This window comes from Podarcis filfolensis (assembly GCF_964270895.1).
Source record: "Podarcis filfolensis genome assembly, chromosome: 7".
In the NCBI taxonomy this organism is placed as follows: Eukaryota; Metazoa; Chordata; class Lepidosauria; order Squamata; family Lacertidae; genus Podarcis; species Podarcis filfolensis.
In genome coordinates this window covers 1,192,959-1,218,411 of record NC_139603.1, presented here as the reverse complement: position 1 = coordinate 1,218,411, position 25,453 = coordinate 1,192,959, and the positions used below count along the sequence as shown (strand labels likewise).

General features: G+C 45.3%; 1 protein-coding gene across 5 annotated transcripts in view; it reads left to right on the top strand.

Moving 5' to 3' along the window:
* SEMA5A (semaphorin 5A) overlaps positions 1-25,453 on the top strand; it is a gene marked incomplete at its 3' end in the record, with an annotated part of 148,389 nt that overhangs the window by 103,354 nt on the left and 19,582 nt on the right. For all 5 annotated transcript variants that reach the window (XM_083624292.1, XM_083624293.1, XM_083624296.1 and 2 more), the window contains exons 11-16: positions 11,568-11,775; positions 13,014-13,131; positions 15,030-15,211; positions 15,526-15,669; positions 19,475-19,622; positions 23,064-23,289. In XM_083624292.1, the coding sequence (XP_083480418.1) occupies positions 11,568-11,775; positions 13,014-13,131; positions 15,030-15,211; positions 15,526-15,669; positions 19,475-19,622; positions 23,064-23,289 (1,026 nt within the window). The remainder of the gene's footprint in view (positions 1-11,567; positions 11,776-13,013; positions 13,132-15,029; positions 15,212-15,525; positions 15,670-19,474; positions 19,623-23,063; positions 23,290-25,453) is intronic.

Sequence of the window (25,453 nt, the reverse complement as noted above, 5' to 3'; positions counted from 1 at the left end):
TTTGATCTTCTGGAGGCTATTGCTTGCAGTGTCATTGGTTCCCACATGAACCAAGAGGAAGGGGTATTTGTCAGTGGGTTTTATGATTCCTTGCAGTCGTTCAGTTACATCTTGGATCTTAGCCCCGGGGAGACAGCACACTTCCTGAGACATCTTGTCAGGCCCACAGATCACTGCTTCTGTTCCCCTCAGTAGGGAATCCCCTATAACCACTACACGCCTCCTCTTAGGTCTGGTCGGGGTTCTTCCGTGAGCTGTCCATTCCAAGGTCGCCTGCACATTCCCTGCGGACTGACTTTGCTGCTCGTCTTCATATACCTGATCGACTGTAATGAGGGAGAGATCCTCAAATGGAGTCTGCTCTTCGTCTTCCATGCTAGGGGAGAGGACCTCAAAGCGATTGTGTATTTCTAAACAATCAGAGCGAACCCTGGGCCTCCTACTTCTTTGAGTCACGTTTCTCCATATATCTGGCTCCTGTGTTGGTGAACTAGCCTCCTTCTCAGGGGAGTCCCCTGTCTCCTCCTTGGTGGAGACGGTGTGCTCTGTTGCTTCCAAGAAGAGCTCCAGCTCTCTAATTCTTTGGAACTAGCTACACGTTCCTCCAGTTGCTGGACTTTGTCTTTTAAGAGGGCAATCAACATGCAATTGCTGCAGGTAAAGCTGCCTGCAACCTTTGGCAAGATGGCAAACATTGCGCAGGAACCACAGGCGACTGCAGCTGTTCCCTCACCCTCCATCTTGAGAACGTGTCGTTGGGGGTGACTACAGCGGTCCTCCATCATAAAAAGCGTGAAGACAGGACAAATAAATCCCCCCCAAAAAAACCTATGTCTCCACCAACAAACGTTTGAGACTAGCTCCCCTAAATCTAAAAGATGGATCAATCAGCCACAAGAAACTCACACAAGAAAACCCTTTTTGTTCCTTCTTCAGCTGCTGCCCTACAAGCTCTGATAAGCTCCTCCCACAGCTAATCACCTACCTCAACAGAAGCCCTGCCCCCTCTGACCTTTGCACAGGGAGAGCAGCTAATCAGCCACAAGAAACTCACACAAGAAAACCCTTTTTGTTCCTTCTTCAGCTGCTGCCCTACAATCAAGTACAGTAGTCTTTTGTCTATACTTGAGGAGTTCAGCTTATCCCAGAGTCTTATTCGCGAAATTGAGTCAAATGCAGCTTTCAAATTGATGAAAACTGCGTAAAGCACACCACGTGGTTCCTTATCTTACTTGTCTATGAGATGTGCTAGAACAAAGCAATGATCTAGAGTGGATCTGCCTCGCCTAACTCCTGCTTGCTCTTCGGTGAGAATAGCCTCATCCTCTATCCAGTTGGCTAGTTTGTTATAGAAGTGCTTTGCATATAGTTTACTAGTTATCGGTAACAAACTGATTGGTCTGTAGCTAGCCAGATCAGATGTGAGGCCCTTTTTGAATATACCGCTGTGGCCCAGGCATCTGGGAGTAGACCAGATGAGTCAATAAGTGAGAAGATTACCACAAGCAGGGGTGCCCACCAATCAATATTGGATTTCAAGCGTTCTGGAGGCAAGTGATCAATGCCTGGTGCTTTATTGTTTTTTAGCTGCATAATGAGGTTTTTGACCTCATTTATAGTTACTGGAGGCCAGGCTGGTAAAGTTTCTGGGGATACTGTTATCTGATTGGACTCGGCATCCTGGTCTTGATCGAGTGAGTGATAGGACTGCATCCATTCAAGAGGTTTGATAGCGCAGACTGGCACGTTGCGATCATTCTCCAGGAGGCCTGATATAGTACGCCAGAAGAGGGAGGTGTCCTTAGGTATGTGTGATGTGGTGCTTGGCCTGGGTTTTGTTTCATGAGCATGTGCATTGCCTGATTTTGGGGAGGAAACCCAGGCAGTCACATCCCATTCAGAAACAGGTTTGTCTCATGATAGAGGGGTTAGGAAAACAGAATTTTTTGTTCCCTGATTCTTTTGTTCTTCATCAAAACTCTTTGTTTTGACTAGGGCACAGCCTTTTCTTTTGAATAATCACCGGGTGTAGAGATGAAGCCATTAAAAGCACAAGTCTGAAAAGGACAGGGCTGAATGAGAGAAGTCTCATTCAGAGGGATGTGAAAAGATAACCATAATTATCCTATTGCTGTAGAATAAGCATTTGGACAGCATGACAAGCAATTGTCAAAATACTTACTTGATTCTGAAAATGTACAGCGGATTGTCTCATGGCGTCCTCAAGATAGACTCAAGGAACTCAAATGAATTATCATTTTGGATGGTGCCTTTTAATGTACCTGAGGAGTTTGCAAATGAATTCACTTATCTGCACATTTTAACGTGCATAAATCTTTCTCTGCCTACTTCTCTCATCAGCCACTTTTCCTCCCCCACACCTTTGCCCCTCCAGCCAGGACACCCACAAGTAAGCTTGCTTCATAAGTGGAGCTGGGGAGGTGCAGAGGGGAAATGGTTGATGGTTAAAGGATTGCACACAGCCGTTCCAGACTGCTGCTCCTAGACTGCAAATTCTACTCCTCCTTCACCGCAGCTTCTCTGGCCTGATGCTGTTGCATAAGGAAAGAAATTAACTGAAATATTTCATATTAGCTCTTTCTAAGGGACTATTACCACATCTGAAATACTCTCGGTATTAACTGGTTACAGCAGCAGTACAGCTGCAATGCTAACATTCCTGTCCTCATCAGATTTAATTTCTATGGCAGCATAGCAGAAGACTCAGAATTCTCTCTTTAGAAGATCAGGTCAGAACCAGTTTGTGTTCAGGATCCAGCTTGTAATGTGTGCAAGTGGAGACCCATGGAAGGTTGCAACAAGCAAGGGAACTGCAGTGAGGGATGGATCCCAAAATGCCCTTCTTCCTTGTGTGGAAGAGCTGTTCAGAGCACTGAATGAGAAGAGGAAAACTAAATCCATGTTCTCCTTTCACAAGAGGATTGCTATAGAGCCTACCCCTTATAGTTAGTGTGGCGTCCTCTCTCTTAGCACGTTTGCAAAAGAGCACTATTTACTTCCACTCATCACTTTTTGGATCCAGGCAGAGATATGGGAACTTTGTCCCCTGGTTTCCTCAGAAGTTTGGTGCTGTTTTCAGTTCTGTCCACAGAATATGTACACGCCTGTCTCCCGCCTTCGCTGTCTCGAACAAAGGCTTGTGTACCTAGCTGCTAGCCCTGGATAATTCAGTGCCAGCTGCACATTATCGAGTCCCATTGCAAAGGCTGAAAAGAGCAGCAGTGAAACTGGCAAGAACCTTTGCTGCAGGAGTGAAATTGACAAAGATTATATCTGATTAGCCTCCAAGACTATATATAGACTTGTAGCATTCTCCCTCTATAAACTTCCCTGTTACCAACACCAGACACTTATGATACAATGTGTTGTGGGGAAAGAGAGCAATAGTGGAGGCCATACTAAGTGGCTACATAGAGCTGTTTTAAGAGGAGGAGGAGGAGGAGGAGGAGGAGGAGGCGACGACGACAACGACGACACTGTTCAGATGACTGGAAGCCGTGGCTGAATGGCTGCATGGGATCCGGTTGAAGTTAAATCCTTTGAAGACAGAGGTCCTTTGGCTCGGTCGAGATGGTATGGGCTTGGGGGGGCCAACTCCTATCCCTTGCCGGGGGCACAACTTTGATGCCTCCCTTTCCATGGAGGCGCAGATTGCAGCTGCAACAAAGGCGGCATTTTTACATCTCCACCAAGCTAAGCAGTTGGCTCCTTACCTCTCTCACCCTGACCTCGTCACTGTGATCCACGCGACGGTCACCTCCAGACTGGATTATTGTAACTCGCTCTATGTGGAGCTGCCCTTGAGACTGACCCAGAAACTCCAGCGTGTGCAGAATGCCGCAGCAAGACTCCTTACGGGGTCTTCGCCGCAGGATCACATTCACCTGGTGCTACACCAGCTACACTGTTTCCTGGTGGAGTACGGGGTCAGGTTTAAGGTGCTGGTTTTAATCTTTAAAGCCCTATAGTAAAAGCACAACTTCAGGCAATACCAATGAGACGGAAACATGGAAGGTGCCTAAAGAAGCCAGGGTGGCTATCTAAAGAACTTTTAACTGAGTTAAGATTAAAAAAGGATGTGTACAAAAAATGGAAAAAGGGGGAAACCACCAAAGAGGAATTCAAACAAATAGCCAGCACGTGTAGACACAAAGTCAGAAAAGCTAAAGCACAGAATGAACTCAGGCTTGCTAGAGAGGTTAAAAGCAACAAAAAAGGCTTTTATGGGTATGTTCGTAGCAAAAGGAAGAACAAAGAAACAGTGGGGTCACTCAGAGGAGAAGATGGTGAAATGCAAACAGGGGACACAGAAAGGGCTGAACTCCTCAATGCCTTCTTTGCCTCAGTCTTCTCCGATAAAGAAAACAATGCCCGACCTGAAGAATTTGGAGCAAATGATTCAGCAGAGGAAACACAGCCCAGAATAACTAAGGAGATAGTACAAGAATACTTGGCTAGTTTAGATGTATTCAAGTCTCCAGGGCCAGATGAACTGCATCCAAGAGTATTAAAAGAACTGGCAGATGTGATCTCAGAACCACTGGCAGTCATCTTTGAGAATTCCTGGAGAACAGGCGAAGTCCCGGCAGACTGGAGGAGGGCAAATGTTGTCCCTATTTTCAAAAAGGGGAAAAGAGAGGACCCAAATAATTACCACCCAGTCAGTCTGACATCAATACCAGGGAAGATTCTGGAGCAGATCATTAAGCAAACAGTCTGTGAGCACCTAGAAAGGAATGCTGTGATCACCAATAGTCAGCATGGATTTCTGAAAAATAAGTCATGTCAGACTAACCTGATCTCGTTTTTTGACAGAATTACAAGCCTGGTAGATGAAGGGAACGCAGTGGATGTAGCCTACCTTGATTTCAGCAAGGCATTTGACAAGGTGCCCCATGATATTCTTGTAAAGAAGCTGGTAAAATGTGGTCTTGACTATGCTACCACTCAGTGGATTTGTAACTGGCTGACTGACCGAACCCAAAGGGTGCTCATCAACGGTTCCTCTTCATCCTGGAGAAGAGTGACTAGTGGGGTGCCACAGGGTTCTGTCTTGGGCCCGGTCTTATTCAACATCTTTATCAACGACTTGGATGATGGACTCAAGGGCATCCTGATCAAATTTGCAGATGACACCAAACTGGGAGGGGTGGCTAACACCCCAGAGGACAGGATCACACTTCAAAATGACCTTGACAGATTAGAGAACTGGGCCAAAACAAACAAGATGAATTTTAACAGGGAGAAATGTAAAGTATTGCACTTGGGCAAAAAAATGAGAGGCACAAATACAAGATGGGTGACACCTGGCTTGAGAGCAGTACATGTGAAAAGGATCTAGGAGTCTTGGTTGACCACAAACTTGACATGAGCCAACAGTGTGACGCGGCAGCTAAAAAAGCCAATGCAATTCTGGGCTGCATCAATAGGAGTATAGCATCTAGATCAAGGGAAGTAATAGTGCCACTGTATTCTGCTCTGGTCAGACCTCACCTGGAGTACTGTGTCCAGTTCTGGGCACCACAGTTCAAGAAGGACACTGACAAACTGGAACGTGTCCAGAGGAGGGCAACCAAAATGGTCAAAGGCCTGGAAACGATGCCTTATGAGGAACGGCTAAGGGAGCTGGGCATGTTTAGCCTGGAGAAGAGGAGGTTAAGGGGTGATATGATAGCCATGTTCAAATATATAAAAGGATGTCACATAGAGGAGGGAGAAAGGTTGTTTTCTGCTGCTCCAGAGAAGCGGACACGGAGCAATGGATCCAAACTACAAGAAAGAAGAGTCCACCTAAGCATTAGGAAGAACTTCCTGACAGTAAGAGCTGTTTGACAGTGGAATTTGCTGCCAAGGAGTGTGGTGGAGTCTCCTTCTTTGGAGGTCTTTAAGCAGAGGCTTGACAACCATATGTCAGGAGTGCTCTGATGGTGTTTCCTGCTTGGCAGGGGGTTGGACTCGATGGCCCTTGTGGTCTCTTCCAACTCTATGATTCTATGATTCTTTTTTTTTTTAAATAAATGTTTATTAAAATTTTCCATCTTAGTAAAAAAAATCAAAAAAAAGAAGAAGAAAATTTTTTAAAAAGCACATAAAGTTTACAATCCATATTTTCAATGACATATTTCCCTGACTTCCCCACACCTCCCCTTCTTATATTCCAATTCAAATTGTTAGTTCAACAAGTTCTTATCCCCAATTTTTAACCTTTTTATATTTAGTTCATTTTAAAGAAAAAACCAATTTTCACTTATAAACATCCATATTTATACATCAGTACTCATTCTTAAAACCTTTTTCTAAAGTCAACCCAAATTCCCTTCCACGAATTCCCCAATTTTCTTACTAATAACAAAACAAAATAAAAAAACAGATTATAATTATATTTTTTGATATATAAATATTTATTAGATTTTCCAATTTTATATAAACACAAAAAGAAAAAGAAAAAGAAAAATATTAAAAACAAATCAATTTCAATAACAATCTTTCAATAACATATTTCTTTGACTTCCTCATACCTCCCCTTCTTGTTCTCTAGTTCAACCTGTTAATTCAGCAAATCCTAATCTCTTAACATTCCTTTTAAAATAAGCCTTATTTTCATTCAACTCTTTTTTTTAAATAATAACTTAAACAATTTTAGTCCCCATTATCTTTATCATAACAGCTAGAGACCACCAAAGCTCAAACTAACATCTTTTCAAAGTTCATTAATTTTATAGTATTTCTGTCCTTAAATTTCTTCCAATCTTCTTCTGCTGACTTTTCTCCCTGGTCGCGGATTCTGCCGGTCATTTCTGCCAGTCCCATACAGTCAATCAACTTCATCTGCCATTCTTCCAGAGTGGGTAGATCTTGAGTCTTCCAGTGCTTTGCTATAAGTATTCTTGCTGCCGTTGTAGCATACATAAAAAAAGTTCTGTCCTTCTTTGGCACCAAATGGCTGACTATGCCCAAGAGAAAAGCCTCTGGTTTTTTCAAGAAGGTATACTTAAATACCTTTTTCATTTCATTATAAATCATTTCCCAGAAAGCCTTAATCTTTGGGCACGTCCACCAAAGGTGAAAGAATGTACCTTCAACATCCTTACATTTCCAGCATTTATTATCGGGCAGGTGATATATTTTTGCAAGCTTGACTGGGGTCATGTACCACCTGTATATCATTTTCATAATATTCTCTCTTAAGGCATTACATGCCGTAAATTTCATACCTGTGGTCCATAACTGTTCCCAGTCAGCAAACATGATGTTGTGTCCAAGATCTTGTGCCCATTTAATCATGGCTGACTTAACCGTTTCATCCTGTGTATTCCATTTCAGCAGCAAGTTATACATTTTTGACATAATTTTAGTTTTAGGTTCTAGCACTTCTGTTTCTAATTTAGATTTTTCCACCTGGAAAAAAAACAGATTATAATTATACACCGTTTGGATTCCCAAACCCCACCACCCCCTTTCCCGGTTTCGATCCCCAACAGATGTCCATCAGTCTTACTCTACTATCAACCTGGAGACCTCACACCCGAGGCTCTTAATTCTCTCTCAATTCCTCTCTGCCGGTTTTTTTGATAGTCTTTAGTATTAAACACCAGATCTCGGAGAAGCTCTGTCCCCATAAGGTCCATGTTTCTTCCAGCCAGACCTCCATACTTAAAAGTGGAGCCCGAATCTTGTTTCTTGCTCCTTTTAAGTCCAATTGTCCCGAAAGCTCCAACTTCCACCTTGATCAAATTTATAATCCATAGGTCTTCAGATCTCCACATAAGGAGATCTCTCCATTCTTCAATCTCCAATTCAAACCAGATTTTCATCATCCAGTACTTATTTTCCTTTGTGACCATCATGTCAGGCCTCTGGCTCGATTTCTTATTTTCCTTTGTAACCATCATGTCAGGCCTCTGGCTCTCCTTTGTCATCTGCAAAATTACAGCTCCTCCTTCCTTTTCTTCAGAAACAACATATGTCTCCTTCTCCACACTCTCAAAACTCTCAAGTTTCTCTTTTTGTCCAGCTGCATGGGCTTCCTGAGTCAAGTCCTTATCAAATTCAATGATATTATTTACTGTTAAGTTCAGAGTTGCAACATTTGTAGCCAAAACATCCATTTGGCCTTGTAACTTTCCCAAGAGAACAAAAGCTCTGTCCAGCCCAGCTTGAATTTTCCCTCCTCCAGCCATTCTTGTAATGTCCCAAATCCCCCTCTAGAGGGATTTTGGTAACTTAGTATTCTTTCCAGTTCAAATCCAAAAGTCAAGTTAGTTTGTAACAGTTCTTCCTTGTTTTCAACAAAATATAACCAAATTGCAACAAATATTTCCAGCAGAGACAGCAGAAACAAAGTTCTCTTTTTCCTTCTTGACAGCTAATTTTGACAGCTGTCAAACTCTTCTATATCTCCTCAACAGGCTCTCTCACAGATCACTCCCGGGTCCGGGGGGGTGGCACTTCAGCTCTCAAAATTAGCTCTTATCCTCCAATAAAGTTATTTATGCTTATACTGCCAAATCGTGAAATTAATATCTTTTACCCAATGAAGAAAAAGAAATTCTCTCAACCTTAGTTAACTAGTCCTTGCTTTAAATTATTTACAAGACGGGGAGGCGGACTTCCTGTTTGCACCTTCCCCGATCGTGCCAAATTCAACAAAAAAATTTCCTTTACAAGTCCAATTTCCGTACTACTCACGGGTTGTTACTTTTAGAATCCAATTGTTCACAAGAAGTCAGCGCTCTCCGACCATGGCATGCGGCTTCACTCCGCAGGAGGAGCAGTCGACTCTCAGCACTGCGCCGCTCACCCCGTCCCCCGTTCCGAAGCCTTTAAAAAGGCTCCTTCGCAGGTCGGGTGGGCGCAAATGGTGCCCGCCGAGTCACCAGGTTCACAGGCTTCAGCGCCTGTGATTTCTGAGGGTCCCCGCGTCGCCGCAGCGGCCAGACCCAGCTCCTGCGCAGCCGATTCCCTCCGGAGCTCGGAGGGAATACGCCATTAGCCGATCGCGCTAACCCGGAAGTCCTGATTCTATGATTCTATGATTCTATACCAGGCTTCCTCAACCTCGGCCCTCCAGATGTTTTGAGACTACAATTCCCACCATCCCTGACCACTGGTCCTGCTAGCTAGGGATCATGAGAGTTGTAGGCCAAAAACATCTGGAGGGCCGAGGTTGAGGAAGCCTGCCCTATACGGCCTAGGACCCTCATACCTACGGGACTGCCTCTCCTGGTATGTCCCACGGAGGACCCTACGGTCTGCTAATAACAACACCCTGAAGATCCTGGGCCCCAGGGTGGTCAGACTGGCCTCAACCAGAGCCAGCGCCTTTTCAGTCATGGCCCCGGCCTGGTGGAACACTCACTCAAAAGAGACCAGGGCCCTGCGAGATTTGACATCTTTTCGCAGGGCCTGCAAGACAGAGCTGTTCTGCCAGGCCTTGGTCAGGGTTCAGTCTGACTCATTTTCTCTTTGTATAAGAACAAGCACGAAGGAGGTTTCCCAGCCCGCTCACAGGTCCTTATAATATCAGTGGAAACAGTTGGTCCTGGTGAGAATTAACCGCTTTCAATTTAACCTGAGGACTGCCATTTGTTTAGTTTGATTTTAATTTTAATTTATTTGAATTAATTTTGGGATGCATTTTAATCAATTGATTGCTTGTTTTTATGTATATTGTGTTATTAATATGATGTTAGCCGCTCTGAGCCCAGCTCCAGCAGGGGAGGGCGGGATACAAATAAAAAATTATTATTATTATTATTATTAAGAAGAAGAAGAAAAAGAAAGGTACATTTTTCAGAGCTAGAAACCCCCACAGCATCTACCTTCATTGGTCTGTTGACAAAAGCTTACCAGACATTTAATACAGAGGAAAAGTCAAGAAGATGCTTTCTAACTCTGGACACTTTTGGTCTGAATGCCTCCCATCCTGCCTTCCGCTTTTAGATATCGTGCACCTTGCGCCTTTTTGTGGCTGCTGCTAAAATCCCTGGCTCTGAACTCCAGTGTTTCTTCATGACTTTGCTTCCAGCCCAGACCTGTTGCATTTTCATGACGAAGATTTAATCTTCACAGTGTTACATTTTGATTTAATTTTAAATTAACCTTTCCTTTGTAATACTCTAAGGATAGCATATCTGAGCGATCGAAAAATCATAAAAAGTGCAGCTTTCCCTCCAAGCCCCAGACAGAATATGATCTATGGTAATAATTACAGAAACAGAAATGAACAGAATGGGATATTAGAACAAACAGAATGTTTCCTTGACTTAAGCTTAGGTATCTAGGCCTCCGCACAATACAAAGGAAGCGCTGGGAAAGAGAAGAGTGGGAGTTAATCTATGTCTATGTCCCTGTTCACTGGACTGGATCATTCCCATGGTATTTTATCCAACAATTGCAGGCCTAACTGGGCAACAAGAGGCGCTGGACAGGAGATGCTCTCAGGCCTCCCTTCCCTAGAATGGCTGGCTGCCCTTGTGCCACGGGAGGAGCAAACAGGAGTCCGTTGCACAGTTCAGGGGTCTCTCTGCACATGGTATTGCATTCCTGGTCTTGTTTTGTATGAAGGGAAAGTGGCTGGCTGCCCAGAGGAACTCCAAACAAGAGTTGTGATTAACCTTTTGGTCAAGTGTTCTGCCGGTCCAAAGGGTGGGAGAGCGGCATTCTAACGCATACTTTAGTGTACACTGAATCATTTCAATGCCTTGAGGTGATTTTGCCTGTAGTCTGTTGATCTAGAGAGCATCCATCAGGAGAGGCAGGCAGAAGTGCAGGTCTGATTCTGTCACAGCCCTCCCTCCAGCTGGGATAGCTCAGCCAGTGGGGCAAGAGACTCTTAATCTCAGGGTCTTGGGTTCGAGCCCCACATTGGGCAAAAGATTCCTGTGTTGCAGAGGGTTGGACTAGATGACCCTTGGGGTCCCTTCCAACCCTATAGTTGGAACTCTACAATTCTATGATACCAGTATCACTTGTGGCACCCGTGCTGCAGGTTCACCACCCCATGGATCAGCAGCTGGAAGCCTAAGGCAAGAGGAGAATAAGGATCGAATAGTGGCCATAGGAGTGAGATTTACTGGTTGTCCAGTTGGGGCACTACCCTGGTCAGCCATTGCCCATCCCTTCTTCTAAGAGGCCCTGGGTTGAAACTAGTTGCCAATCAGTGCTCTGGAGCACAGTTACACTCCTGCGCAGCGCAGCAATTATTGCATATGTGAGGATGCAATAATTCACTGCTAGATCACCTGAAACAGTGTTCTTCAACCTTGGATCCCCAGATGTTGTTGGATTATGGCTCCCATCATCTCCATCCATCTTAAATTAGCACTGGTAAGCCGCAGAACTGGGAGTGAAATCTGCCTAAAAGTCCAAATCCTGGAGAGCTGTTTCCAGTCAGATTACACAACACCTTGCAAGATGGGCCATTTGGCCAATTCAGTGTCAGTTGGTTTCATTCAACGTAGGTCTCCTTTGAGTTGCAAGGAATGCATGCATCCTCTACTTGCATCATTGTTTTCAGAAATAACTCCCTTCTCTTGCCGTTACAGATCATGGCACTATTAAGAAAGTACTTGCTCCAGTTAATCAAACATCGAGCAGCTGCTTGCTGGAGGAGATTGACATATTCCCAAAGAAGCAGTGGGAGCCCATCAGGAGTCTGCAGATTTTACACAGCCAGAGTGCTCTGTATGTGGGCCTTCAGAGAAGTGTGGTGAAGATCCCACTGAAGAGATGTCTGTTTTACAAAACACACAGGTATCTGGCTGGCTGACTGTGAGAAGTGCACAATTCAAAGATATCAGGGATTTGTAAAAACGCTTTACTGTTGGGGCCACCAGCCAATCCTAAAGAATTTTAGTTGATTATTCAACTTCCACTTAATCTATTAATTGAATGGGGGTTGGGGTTCCTCCAAGATGCATTATCTATGAAGATCAACCCCCATAAAATAAAGAGTTTTGGGGAAAAACAAAACAAAAAAAATAAAGACTTACTGCTAGCTGAGGAGAAAGTGGTGTGGTATGTGCATGTAGTTGTGGTATGTGCATGGTTGCCACAGTTTCTCTGGTTTGCACATGTGCTCAAGGACAGTTGAGGTCCATTGCACCCATCCAAAATAGCCTCCTATCAATTAATCAGCTGAAGCTTTAGTTGTTTAATATTCCAATTAAAGGGTTTAATAATTATCTAATCTCAGTAATATAATCTACAGTGCTTTTCCTTTTGGGACAAAGTAGAACATCTCCAGAAAACTATTAATTGCTCCAACAAATGGAGATTATCTGTAGGGAAATTCAACCTCTGAGACCTCTCTGGAATGGGGAGGAGAGTTGGGGAAGGGCTAGAATTCTCCCTCCTACTCTGCCCTACTTGTCACGTGTGATAGGTCTTTTGCTAGAAACAGCAGCTCTTTCTCAAGCACAGGTTGTTGGTATCCATCTGTCTCGAGGGACAATGGAGTGCTCCTCCGGGGGTAAAGTCAAACTGCTGTGTTAGCAGCACTGAAGTGACCTTGGGGGTGCAAGGCTGGGCAGCATGTATGGAGGTCCTGGGCTGCCCAGATGACAAGACCCCTCTCTCAGCCTTGCTGATGTCCAGACGGAAGCAGAGCAAAAGGCTTGGCCCCAGCTTGGCTGCAGGAGTTGCCGGAAGGGGGTGTACAAGGCGCCACCCAGCTGCCTTCAGGACTCCACTCTGGATTTGTGCAGGGTTCACTCCTGAGCCTTTTCTTCTCCTTAATGTGTCCCACAAGGCAGGTGGTACAGGTTTTTCCTCAGGGTCTACTCCCAAAGCCTTTCTCATGAATGAATATAGTCACAAGGCAGCAGAGATTTAGGATCAGAGTTTTCCTTCTTCTAGATGGGCTCCCTTCCCAGGTTGACAAGTCCTCTGTGCCCCTCTATAGCACAGGCCTTCTTGAGCGTGGACCCACGTGAAGCCCTTCCTGGTACACGATTATACTGCAGTCTGATGTTTTGGGTTTGTGTTTCCAGCGCATGTGTTGGATCCCAGGATCCTTACTGCGGCTGGGACCTGGTGCTCAAGAAGTGCACACCACTGGAAGAAAGCCTGAGTATGAGTCAGTGGGAGCAAAGCATCTCATTGTGTCCAGTAAGTTCAATTCAGATTCTTCTTTTCCCTGAGTCCAAGTGATTCCCGCAGAAGTAAGTCTGAGTATTTGGGTCAAGGAAGTGATTATGCACAAATAATGTCAGTTCAAGCCTTTTTGTCTCTCTGATCTGAGCTACACGCTGAACCTTTCTTCTTTCCTCTGCAAGCTGTTACGCAGCATGATTTGTATGTCTGAGTCATTAAGTTACCCACCAACAGTCTCACATGCATAACAAGAGAAGATCCGTCTGTTGCAACTGTAGGATGCTGGCAATTGCAGTTGTTGCAGAGAAGTGGAACGTCAGGCTGGCTGCGGGAGCCTCGCACAGGGTTTGGGACATCCCAAGAGATGTGTGCTGTTGGCAGGAAATGGGAAGGAATCCAAGGCTGTGCTGCAGGGCACTCAGGGAAATGCAGGTTTGGAGCAGAGTGGGAAGAAGGGAGTCTTGAGGCAGAAGAGTTCAGACAGGAAGTAGGGGGCTGAGCAGTCAAAATCTAGCAAGTTAGGTAGGCGAGCCCGAGTCTGAGGAGAAGGGGCTCCGTGAAAGGAGAGGTTGATAAAGAGGAAGACTGCCAGAAAGCCTCCCATGGGGCCCCAGTGACAAGTGATGCTGTAAGCTGGCCCCGGAGGGCTGTGGGTTGGAGAGGCAGGAATGCCAGGCCAGGCAAATGGGAGGAAGGCTGGAGGACTCTTGAGCCTGTTGCTCCCAGCCTTGTTTAACTTGCTCATGGGACTTGGTAATGTCACACTTGCTCCCGGTGATCTGCCTGATGGGTTTGTTGAGTCCAGACTAATTTTCTTTCATTCTTACACCTTTGCACTGCATGATAGCCTTTTATCTGTGTCAATGCTAGTTGGATATGCTGCTTTTCTCTAAGCTTGAGGTATGTTGCACTGGTGACCAATGTCATTCACATAATCATATATCATCAATGATTACAGCTAGTGGACTATCGATGAAGGGAGACAGGCATGCTGTTGGGTGGTTGAAGGGTTTCTGACATGCATTCACTGCCTTCCAAGGTGTTTGTTTTTTAAGGTAGAGATTGTGTATTGAAACAGCTTCCACAACACTTAAAATGGCTGTCTACTTTCAGCCTATTTATTTTTAAGACTGTGTTTCAACTCAATGCACCGAGTATCTACTTCAATTTATTTCTGGTCTATATGTATGAACTGAATTGCAAAACTGTGAACTGAACAATTTCCCCGAAGAACCTAAGGTAATGTTGATGGCAGCAGGAAGCCAGTCTTTTTGATACACAATCATAGTATCTGCAGATTGCTGCATATCGCACAGCTGTTCAGGGTGTTGAATGGCTTGATGAACACTGGCTGCCTCTGCTAAGAGACAGCTGGTATGTGAGACAGCTGGTAATAAGTTCTAGGCACACTGTGGCCATGATCCAGCAGCTACAGTTGTACATGCTGGGTCTTGAAGAGGCAAAAATACTCAACATGCATAATGAAAAATGTATTGTGTGCAATGAGATAATTTCTCCTTTTGTAGAAAAGATGGAGAAAGCCTTTTGGTCTAGAATTTTGAGGAAATGGTAAAATGACAGCGATTGACACACATTGCCAGCAGAATCGCATCATAGTACAGTCCTCATAGGACTGTATCACTTCATGATGAAAGTGAGGAAGTCCCATGTTTAAATTTCCCCCATATGCAAAAACTCCCTGCGTATGGAAAGCTGTCACATCAGGGAAATAAACCCTTTTCCCCCAGGCATGCTAATTTTTGAAATGCAGAAGTGTTTTTTGTTTTTTTTAATGAGAAATATTCAAGCATATGAAAGCAGTATAATTCAGCAAGAGCTGAGCTCCATGACTGCTGTGATTGTTACCTTAACTATGGCAACCAGAGCTTGTCTTTTTGCCTTTTGCTTTCTAGGTAAGGAATCTGACTGTGGATGGCCATTTTGGAGCCTGGTCAGAGTGGAAGTCTTGCTCCCACGTGGACGGCTCCAGTGTGGGCTTTTGCCTCTGCAGAAGACGCTCGTGTGACAGGCCAGTTCCAAAATGTGGAGGACGGCAGTGTGAAGGGCCAAGTCTAGAAGTGGCCAACTGCTCCAGGTGAGCCAAAGAAAGAGGAGGGGACCTGAAGGGGTGGGGAACTTTTCTGCAAATGGGTATTGATGTCGCACTTTGGGCCACTCCATACATGTTTTAGGTGTAAATGTAGGATCTTTTAGGTATAAACCTTAAAATGTCAACTATGGACGTGTATAGGATGTAATTTTTTAAAGAAAAAATCACTGGAGTAGTGGGAGAAAGGGGTGCTTAACTGTTTCCTTGCCTGTCCTTTCCCCTCAGTCCAGATTTCCGCAATCCCTTCCAAACAGCTGTTTCCCACGTAGGTTCAGAGTTCTGCTCCCTTATTCTTCTAGAAATGGAGGCTGGACTCCTTGGACATCTTGGTCCCCTTGCAGCACTTCCTGTGGGATAGGCTTCCAAGTCCGCCAGCGCTCTTGCACCAACCCAAGCCCTCGGCATGGAGGCCGTGTGTGTGTGGGACAGAACCGGGAAGAAAGGTAAGCTGCTTTCTCCTCGTCATTGACTTAACCTTTAGGTGTCTCCTTGATTCTATCAACCTCTTTCATTTCTCCTCCTTTGTGTCAATCAGCCTTTGCTCCTCCAATTTCTGCTATTTCTGCTTGTAGCATCCTTATTGTTACTGAGGGGGGAAAATTCAGTTGCAGTTTTCACTTAGTTGGGATCTCCCCAAATCAGCATTGCCACATAGTTCTGCCTCTCCCTGCAGTGCCTTTAGCCTGGCACAGGACTGCCTTCGAAACCTGCAATTCAGGGGAAAGTGTATGATCTCTGCACTGGATTGTTAGCCAGCTGGTTTTTGATTTCTTCACTGAGTATTCTAAGGCTCTGTAAAGCTCCAGAGAATGCTTTCAAGGTTGTAGCTGCCTAACAATCTATGTTACATTAAAGCAGACTATTCTTAAAAAGTATTTTAATTGCTATATAAAGCTCACCTCTTCCAGCTTGGCAGAGCTGGGGTTCCTCATGCTTCCACCACACAGGCTCCATCACACTTTAAAGCAGAGGTTTTAAAATTTCCTGCTGTCAGGATACTCTTTACAACTTGACCTGTCTGCTTCCGGACCCCAGCACATCTGAAACAAAAATCTGGGGCATTGCAAAATCTTCTGGAGCATGTTTTCAGGGGAAGCAACCCAGAACACACCCAAGGCTTCCTTGCAGATGTGCTTTGCAAGGGAAGATCTGTAATAATGCAGGAAGAGCTGCCCTTTGGGGAGGCTGTCCACTCTTGCTGAGCTCTCAGAAGCTCCAGGGCTTTCCTGGGCGCAGTCTGAAACTTCCCACCGGTATAATGACCAAGGAGGGGAGCCAAGGGTCAGGCTGCCTGGAAAAGAGCAGGCTTTTATCTTTGATGGTATCTTCTAAGTTCTGTGGAATGAAAAGCAGAATGCAACTAGCCAGACCGCTGTGAAAGAAGCAAAAACTGCTCATGCAAGTAAATGGTGTGGCAAGGGAGCAGGTCACTGCCAGCCTTCTCCCAGCCCTGGGACACGTGGAGATAATTGCTGTAGTTAATTCCTTTTGCCTCATCATAACTATTACTAAGCTACATCACCAAATACCGCCAGTATTGCTGTAAGTGTGCTGGTGTTGCGTTTGTGAGGTGCTCAGTCACCATAAGAACGAGCATCTGTTCCCATTCTATGGAGGGAAATATGAAGTCTGTGTGAGCACAATGAATTCTTTTCCAGGAAACAAGCTTGAGTTTGGAGTCGCTGGGGGGAAGGGACCAGCTTGTGTACGTGTTTTTAATCATCTGTCGCTCCTCCCCCTCTCCCTTCCACACCTTCAAATAGCAATTGCTATCTTTGGGGAGATTGACTGTGGCCTCAGTCGATGCATCAAGGGTCATGTCACTGGCCTGGCAATTTTTCCATGTCACCCTCTCACTTCTGCCCTCATCACTTCCAGACGCAGGGTCAGTGCAGAGGTCTCCAGTTTCACAGATCTAAAACCCTTGCATTGCTTGTTTTGCAGAATCGCTGCAAAACATAAGCCCTCTGGGTCCTGAGAAAAGAAGAAATTAACAGGCAGGGGAAGAGCAGCTAGGGAAAAGCACTTCCTGCTAGCTTGAAATGCTTCCAGAAAGAGGATTAATCAGACTTTGCTCAAAATCCTGCGTTCCAGCAGATTCACCCCCACAATGAGACTTGGAGGCTTCTGGGGCTTGTCTGCTTGGTGCAGCAATTTAACATGTGTGCCGTGGCTCATTCTGACTGGGAGGAAAATGTGAAGTTGGCTTCATGACTCGTTTTGTTTTATTAAAAGCAAAGCAGTTTTTACAAACTCTCTGGCTGCAGTCGAGAGTCCTGTGCATGTACTGGGCTTGAGTTGTCTGCTGTGCTTGTGTGTGTGTGTGTGTGTGTGTGAGAGAGAGAGAGAGAGAGAGAGAGAGAGAGAGAGAGAAGTTCCATAACTGCCAGTAGGGACAATATCCTTGAACGTGTAGTGCTTGATATGGGGCAATTTTTGGTTGGGTATTGTCAGGGGACTGCCATCGGAACAGGGGAGGGAGGCAGGGGAATACAGAGAGCCTATGAGGCTTCTGAGGAGCAGCTCCTCGTCCAGCGGTGGGGAAAGCCACACCTCCAGTGGAGCAGAGAGGGAAGGGGGCAGCCAAGCAAGGAGAAGGCTCGGAGAAGGCTCGAAGATGCTGCTGAGAGCCCAAGCGCCTCACCTAGCCCGGCTGGCCAGGAGGCAGACACGCCACTTCCATCGCCCAGCCTGCGCAGGGGGGTGAAACGCAAGGAGGGGAGGAGGAGATTTGGGGTGACTAAGTTCTTATGTTGGGGAGAAGCCAGAAGAGGCCACTCCCAGATCCTGCAAGTGACTAAGACGGACATGAACTTGTTGGTTCTGCACTGTAAATAGTTTGCACCAATAAAACCTGTAAAAGACAGGTTGGAGTCCTGCCTGGTTACTCACGAGCAACCACCACCCGCATCTGACAGGTATCATGTTATTAATTTTTATAAGTTGGTTGCTACAGAAAAAGTATCTAAGCAACTTACAAAACTATAAGAAAATAAAGCATAGCATAGCACCAGGAGAAAAGAACAATGCTTTACAATAAAAGCCATACAACAAACAACAATACATAGAAAAAAGCAGGAAAAAAACAGCAGCAAAAACTTTGGCAGCTGAAAAATCCACAACTGAAAAGGCTTTCATAGTCAATTTTGACAAGCTGGAATGTGTGCAATCCAGATGATAAAGGTTCTGGAAACAAAGCCTTACGAGGAACGGTGGAGGGACTTGTGTATGTTTAGCCTGTAAAGAGGAGACTGAGAGGAGATATGATAGCCATCTTCAAATATCTCAAGGGCTGTCACATAGACAATGGAGCAAGTTTGTTTTCCCCTGCTTTGGAGGGTAGGACTTGAACCAATGGATTCAAGTTACAAGACATGAGATTCTGACTAAACATCAGGAAGAACTTTCTGACAGTAAGAGCTGTTTGACAGCGGAACAGACTCCCTCTTTTCCATAGCTGCATTAGCCTAGAACTCAGACAACCTTTTAAAATTGTTGGTCTATTTGCATGTTTCAAAAATCTAGCAAGTCAGATCTTAGCTGCTACCAGCAAAAATTGAACTAAATCAAGATGGGTCACGGTCTCTTGAATATATCCTGACAGGAATATAGTGGTACCTCTGGTTACGTACTTAATTCGTTCCAGAGGTCCGTTCTTAACCTGAAACTGTTCTTAACCTGAAGCACCACTTTAGCTAATGGAGCCTCCCGCTGCCACCGCCACGCGATTTCTGTTCTTATCCTGAAGCAAAGTTCTTAACCTGAAGCACTATTTCTGGGTTAGCGGAGTCTGTAACCTGAAGCGTATGTAACCTGAAGCGTATGTAACCCGAGGTACCACTGTACCACTGGTACATGTGGTAATAAGTTCCTTGTTATGGCACATAAAATATGTAAAATAACTACACAGTGTTTTCTCAAAAGACGACAGTCCCACCATGTGTGTATGTAGGTTCTTTTACTCACACTTGTTCACATGCATCTCTTATTGTTACAATTCGTCTCCCCATCCTCCATCTTGCCCTTTTTTTCAAAATTCTGAATGTAACCTTTTTGAGGCAGAGACCAGTCCTATATATTACCACAAAATATTATGGTAAGACCACAATCATATTCGGCTTCACAATGGTCTTCAGAAATGTATGTGTACCTTCTTGATAGTGAAAGCACTAAACCCTGTTCTTAAATAATGCAAATAGCTGTGACCAGGTATACTGTTTCTTTTCTCTTTTGCTTCCCTTCTCACAGGTATTGCAATGAGCACCTGCTGTGCTCTCCACACATGTTCTGGACTGGCTGGGGTGCCTGGGAACGTTGTACATCCCAGTGTGGAGGCGGGATCCAGGCCCGCCACAGAACCTGTGAGAATGGCCCTGACTGTTCCGGCTGCAGCGTGGTGAGTCACACATTAATTGCTCTAAATATGAATATGCATACCGTATTTTTCGCCCTATAGGACGCACCAGCCCATAGGACGCACCTAGATTTTTTTGGGGGGGGGAAATATAGGGGGGAAAAAACATTTCCCCACCCGCTGTCCCCCGAGCTTGCGGGGCTGGTAGTGGGGCTCTCCTGAAGCCTGGAGAGCGGGAGGGGTCGGTGCGCACCGACCCCTCTCACTCTCCAGGCTTCAGCGAAAGCCTGCATTCGCCCCATAGGATGCACACACATTTCCCCTTCATTTTTGGAGGGGAAAAAGTGCGTCCTATAGGGCGAAAAATATGGTATTTTACACTGGCCAGACCAAATATGTTGCCATCAGCTGTTCTTGAAGGTAGATATCAAAAAATTTCATTCGAGAACCAGCTCTGCCCCTGTGGAGCTGGTTACGTGGAGACTGTGTCACACGTTCTCTTGTCCTGCTCCCTGTATAAAGATCTCAGGGACGAGACCATCACGCCGCTGCTATCTGCCATCCCGGGCCGCTCTTGTGAAGCCAAGTTGTTCTCACTCCTAGCCGACCAGAGCAGCTCGACAACAGAGAAGGTTGCCAGGTTTGTCGAGAGAGCAATGAGTCTGAGAGCTGCTGTCTGAATGACATCAGTGTCGTCACCTGGATTCCTCGCCTAGGATCTTATTATTATTATTATCATTACCTCTGCCAAGTTTTAAGCACTGAGATTATTTTAGGATAACTATTTCCGTAATGTATTTTTGTTTCTGTCTGTCCTTTGGTGCAATGGCCTGTTGGCTATGCAAATAAAGTCTATTCTATTCTACGGTATTTTATATTTTTATGACCTTAATATGTATTCATGAGGTGATTTTGTAGCATACTAAGCTGTGACAGAGATACTGACACAAACTGGTAATGGTGAAACCTAATATCTACCTACCTACCTACCTACCAACCAACCTACCTATAGATACAGATATATAGATAGATAAATAGATAGATGTATACTGACAGTCAGAGCCTGGCCTGTGTTGACCAGGTGTGGAAACCTCTTGGGTTAAACTACTGCAATTCCTTGCTTGTTGGGCTGCCTTTGAAGACTTCTTAGAAACTTCAGTTGGTACACAATGCAGCAGCTGGCAGAACAACCCAAACTTCCTTTGTCTTGGACGGTGTATGTGTATTGAGCAGAGATGTCTTTCTGCTCAACTGTGTAGGAGGGACACATGCTGGGGTTATCCAGGGTGGGGAGGAGGGTTGGGGCTGAGCTGGCCCAGGATCCCATGGCTCTTAAGCTGATCTCCTGGCTGTTGGGTGAGGCACTGGGACCAACCTAGAGCTGATCACTGTATCAGCCAGGATCTGGCATTGATTTGGCCTGGTCATTCTCCGCAGCACCACCCTCCATAGCAGCCACGATTAACAGCTGGGCTGTGGTTGCTCCAGTGACTCCCCCACCCTGCAAAGTCCCACTGGAGGGGAGTGAGGGCAAGGAATGCAGCCTGGATTACTAACTGGGACTGATGATTCAAAACCTGCTCTTAAACAATGCTGGTAGCTGCGTGTCCATTACAGGGCACAACACAAAGCCCTGACGCTTCCCTCTAACATCTGGAGTGGCCTGAGACCTCGGCACCAGCTCTGTTTTGCACCTGAGGCGAGCTGGGTGATTACCAAGGAGAAGGACTTTTTGGTCATGGCCCCCTGCTTCTGGAATGCCCTCCTTAGGGAGGCTCAACTGGTGCCAACTGTGATGCACCAGGGAAAGATGTTTTCATTTGTCCAGGCATTCTAGCATGGGATGCAAGCTGGAGTTAATGTTTGTTTGATCTGCTCTGTTGAGTTTCACTGCTGTGTTGATCTACTCTGTGTCCTTGTTTTCATTGTTGTTTCACTTGCATGTTTTCCCTGTAGTTTTACTGAAGTGTGACCCATAAATTAAATAAATAAAACTGGGATCAACCTGGGTCTCAAGCCAGTGTCTCCTGCTCCCGATCCCCTCGCTTCTTCTCAGTGGCCTCTGGGAATGGCAGATTCAGGCTTCTGGAATGGTGCCCTTTCAGTCTTTGGAGTGGAAAGGGTTACTTTGATCTTCCTTGGAGAACCTTTAATTCCGAATGGTTAAAAAAAAGGTCAGAGAGAGAGAGTGCGCAATGTCTTAGACAGCGCAAGCAAAGACCTGTGTTGACCTGCCGTGGCTTTTTATATTGAAGGGTGTGATTTGGCATTTACCCATGAAAAGTCAATGGCAGTGCACAGGGTAGAAGGGGGGAAATGCTTCTCTTTTTAGCTGCTGTAATTATGACTCTCGTTTGAAGCTGCGTTATAGCTTGTTCGTGCTAACTGTATATTTAGAAGGAAAAGCCAGAGATTATGTGCTGAGCAGCATTAACCCGAGGGCCTAAAAATGAGAAGACTTTGTAGTAAAATGTGAGTGGTTCAGTGGCTGCTGGTTCGAACAAAGTGGTTTGCTAGCCTTTGCCAACCTGGTGCCCTGCAGATGTTTTGGACTGCAAATCCCATCAGTCCCAGCCAGCAGAACCCTGAGCTGATAGAACTGTAGTCCACAACATTTGGAGGGCACCAGATTGGGGCAGGCTGAGCTTACGAAAGATGTGGCATCCATCGTTTCCCAATAAAACAACTCTTTTTGGGGGTGGGAATCTAGAAAAGAGTCAGCCAACCTTTCAGAGCCTCGCTGCCATTCTGTTATGTAAGAGGCATTCTAAACACATTCTAAAGTACTAAGGAGTAAATCCTACACAAATTCAGAGTGGAGTCCCTAAGACAGTTGGATGGCGTATTGTACGCCTCCTTCCGGCAATTCCTGCAGCCAAGCTGGTGCCAAACATATTGCTCTGCTTTCCTTTGGACCACATCGGTGAGGCCAAGAGAAGGGTCTTGTCGTCTGGGCAGCCCAGGACTTTCATATACACTGCCCAGGCTTGCACCCCAGGGAGGTCACTTCAGTGCTGGTAATGCAGCAAAAACAACACAGGAGGCAACAGTTATGAGTTACCAGTTTCTGCAGCCACAGAGGTGCTGTGATTTGACACACACACACACACACAATGGGGATGCACTCCATTGTCCCTCGAGACAGACAGGTGCCAAGAAAAATTCTAAAAGCTATTCTGGGAGCAACAACAACAACAAAATCCAATAAAGAAATAAACCAACTAAAAATCATCAAAAGTAGCAGCTGCTGCCTTGGAATCCTACAGTCTAGTTCTTGGGTTTGTCTCATAACGAATATTATAGTAAGGTTGTGCTTTATTAATGCAGGCATTGTGAGTATAGGAGCACCCAAATAACCTGATTTTCCATGTTTAAACAATTATATTTCTAAACCCCTTTGGCCCAGAGAGTGTATGCAAAGTTTCAAGGTGTTTGTGGGCCATGCTAGACACTAAATAGAAGTAATCAACCCCTTTCCTTCAGGAGTATCAAGGCTGCAACACCAGCCCCTGCCCAGAGTTGAAAAAGACAACTCCTTGGACCCCATGGACTCCGGTGAACATCTCTGACAACGGTGGGCACTATGAACAACGATTCCGATACACCTGCAAGGCACGGCTGCCTGATGCAAGTTTGTTAGAGGTGGGAAGGCAGAGGATTGAAATGCGTTACTGTTCCAGCGACGGGACCACCGGATGCTCAACAGATGGTAAGCAGCCATTGGCATCAGAGTCTTAGGTTTCTTGCCATTGCTATGGCTGGAGGTGACTTTGGTTTTGTTGGTACTGATAGAACCACTAGCAAAGCACCTATTGCCACAGTGGGCAAAAGCAGGACACGCTTTGTGGAAGATCATAATGAGGTGCGTCCAATAATATCGTCAGTCCAGGAGCAACCTCCCCCGCCCCAAGAAGTCACCAACTTTGCCATCAGCCTGAATTGGGTCCCTAGGCATAAAAGGGTCCTCAAAGGTCATCAGCTGAGACCTTTCCTGCTACTGCAGGAAATCTGTTACTGCGCATCCTGATTAAGGGACCACATGCTGTTCTCAAGGACAAAGTTCAGGTGAGGATCAAACATACTGCCTCTGTCAGATACTGATGATTCCAGTATCAGTAGTGTGGCAGAATTTGCCCATCTCTAGTGGCTCCCCTTTGACATTGTGCTCTTTGATTAAGAAAGTAAATTAGCTATTGACTCCTGTGGCACATACATCTCTCCCGTGCGCACTGCACAGTCAACGGGTGCCGTTCCTTTCTGTGGCAAAGGAGAAAATGCTGCTGTGGAGGAGCACCATGTCCCAAAGTGTGGTGATATACGGTAGGAACTTTGGGCAGAATCTGGTGCCTTCCTTTCCCCAGCCCCCTTCCGTAATGCAATATATCATGCACTTCTTGCCTGCTCAGCCTCTCCTTGAAAATCTCACAGAAGATTCTGTAACCTTCCCAGGTAGCTGGATTGATTGCTGAACAGCTCTTATCATTGGGACATTTTTCCTAACGTTGAAACTGGTAGAAAGCTATAGCTCTTCCTCATTTCCTGACATCTTTTACATATTTGAAACCTCAACTTTCAGTCTCCTTCCTTGCAGCTAAATATAACCAGGCTTCTGATTTCATTCTTACAATTTTCAGTCTAGATTTTTTCCCCTTAATCATCTTCATTGCTCTCATTTTTTCAATGTTTTTTCTGCTTCTTTCTGTTGTGGCACCCAGAACTTTACATTGTGTGCCAATTTGCCAGTGCTTCATAGAATCGTATTGAAATTTCTCAGAGTTCAGAGATGATGGGGCTTCCCAGTTAAAGTGGCATATTCCATTTTTGCCACAACATCAGCCTCCTGGTAATTCATTATTTATCCCAAACCCTTCTTGGCAAACTTAAAAGTTTTTCCAGTTATGTCCCATCTCATGCATTTGATTTTTGCTCCCTGTGAGTAATACTTTATATTTTCCCTTAATAGTTTCATCTTAATGCTGTCTGCCCAGCTGTCAAGTCTGAGATTGGTTTGAACTTGTATCTTAACCTCTAAAAAGTTGGCAGTTCCCCCGTTTTTTATATCATCCTTTCCTTTGATGAGTGTGCAGCCCATTATTTCACATGCTGCTTCACCCACCACAAATCCCTGCAAAATAGCATTTGGTACCTAGTTCCAGTCCAGTATTTTGGTAGCTTGTCAGTCAGTTGCATGTCATGTGTCCACCTAATCTTAGCTTCATGAAGTCTACCTTTTTAAAAAGATTTCTAGGCGAGTCACCAGTGCTCCTTGCCTGGAGTTTAAAAATCATATATCTCCTGCTGGATGGCAAAATATTAAATAAGCCTGAGGGGACAACAGCTGGGAAGATTGGAGAGAGGAAGAATAATCACCCTTTGCCCCCCAACCACTGATTTCAAGCTTCCCCTTCAGTTTGGGAACCTGAGATAATGTGTAGTTTCCATTTTGGAAGCTGTGGCAATACTGCCAGGTGCAATTCAGCCAGGTTATCCCTCAAGCAAACCCTCCTTTGAAATCAGCCACAGCCGTAGTACTTTTTTGTGCTATTAAAAGCCAGAGACTGAGACAGGTGAAGTGAATGGGCTTAGTCTATCCTCACTGTTTTCCCTCAGTTTTTTATTGCTGTAGTGCAGCTTGCCACAGCACATGCAGGTGTTGGCTAGAGCTCCCTTGCTCTCTGATTCTTGTTTGCATGTGTGTAGAGGTAGGCAGGTGAATTTCTGGTGAAAATGGAAGCATGATGTGTCTGTGAAGCAAAATTCAGAATATAGTATAGCAGCTTGCAAACAGAGGCCCCTTCAAGACTGTCACTATTTTGTGGGATGAATCCAAGCACATTCTGGGAAATATAGGTTTGCACTCTCTCTGGCACCCT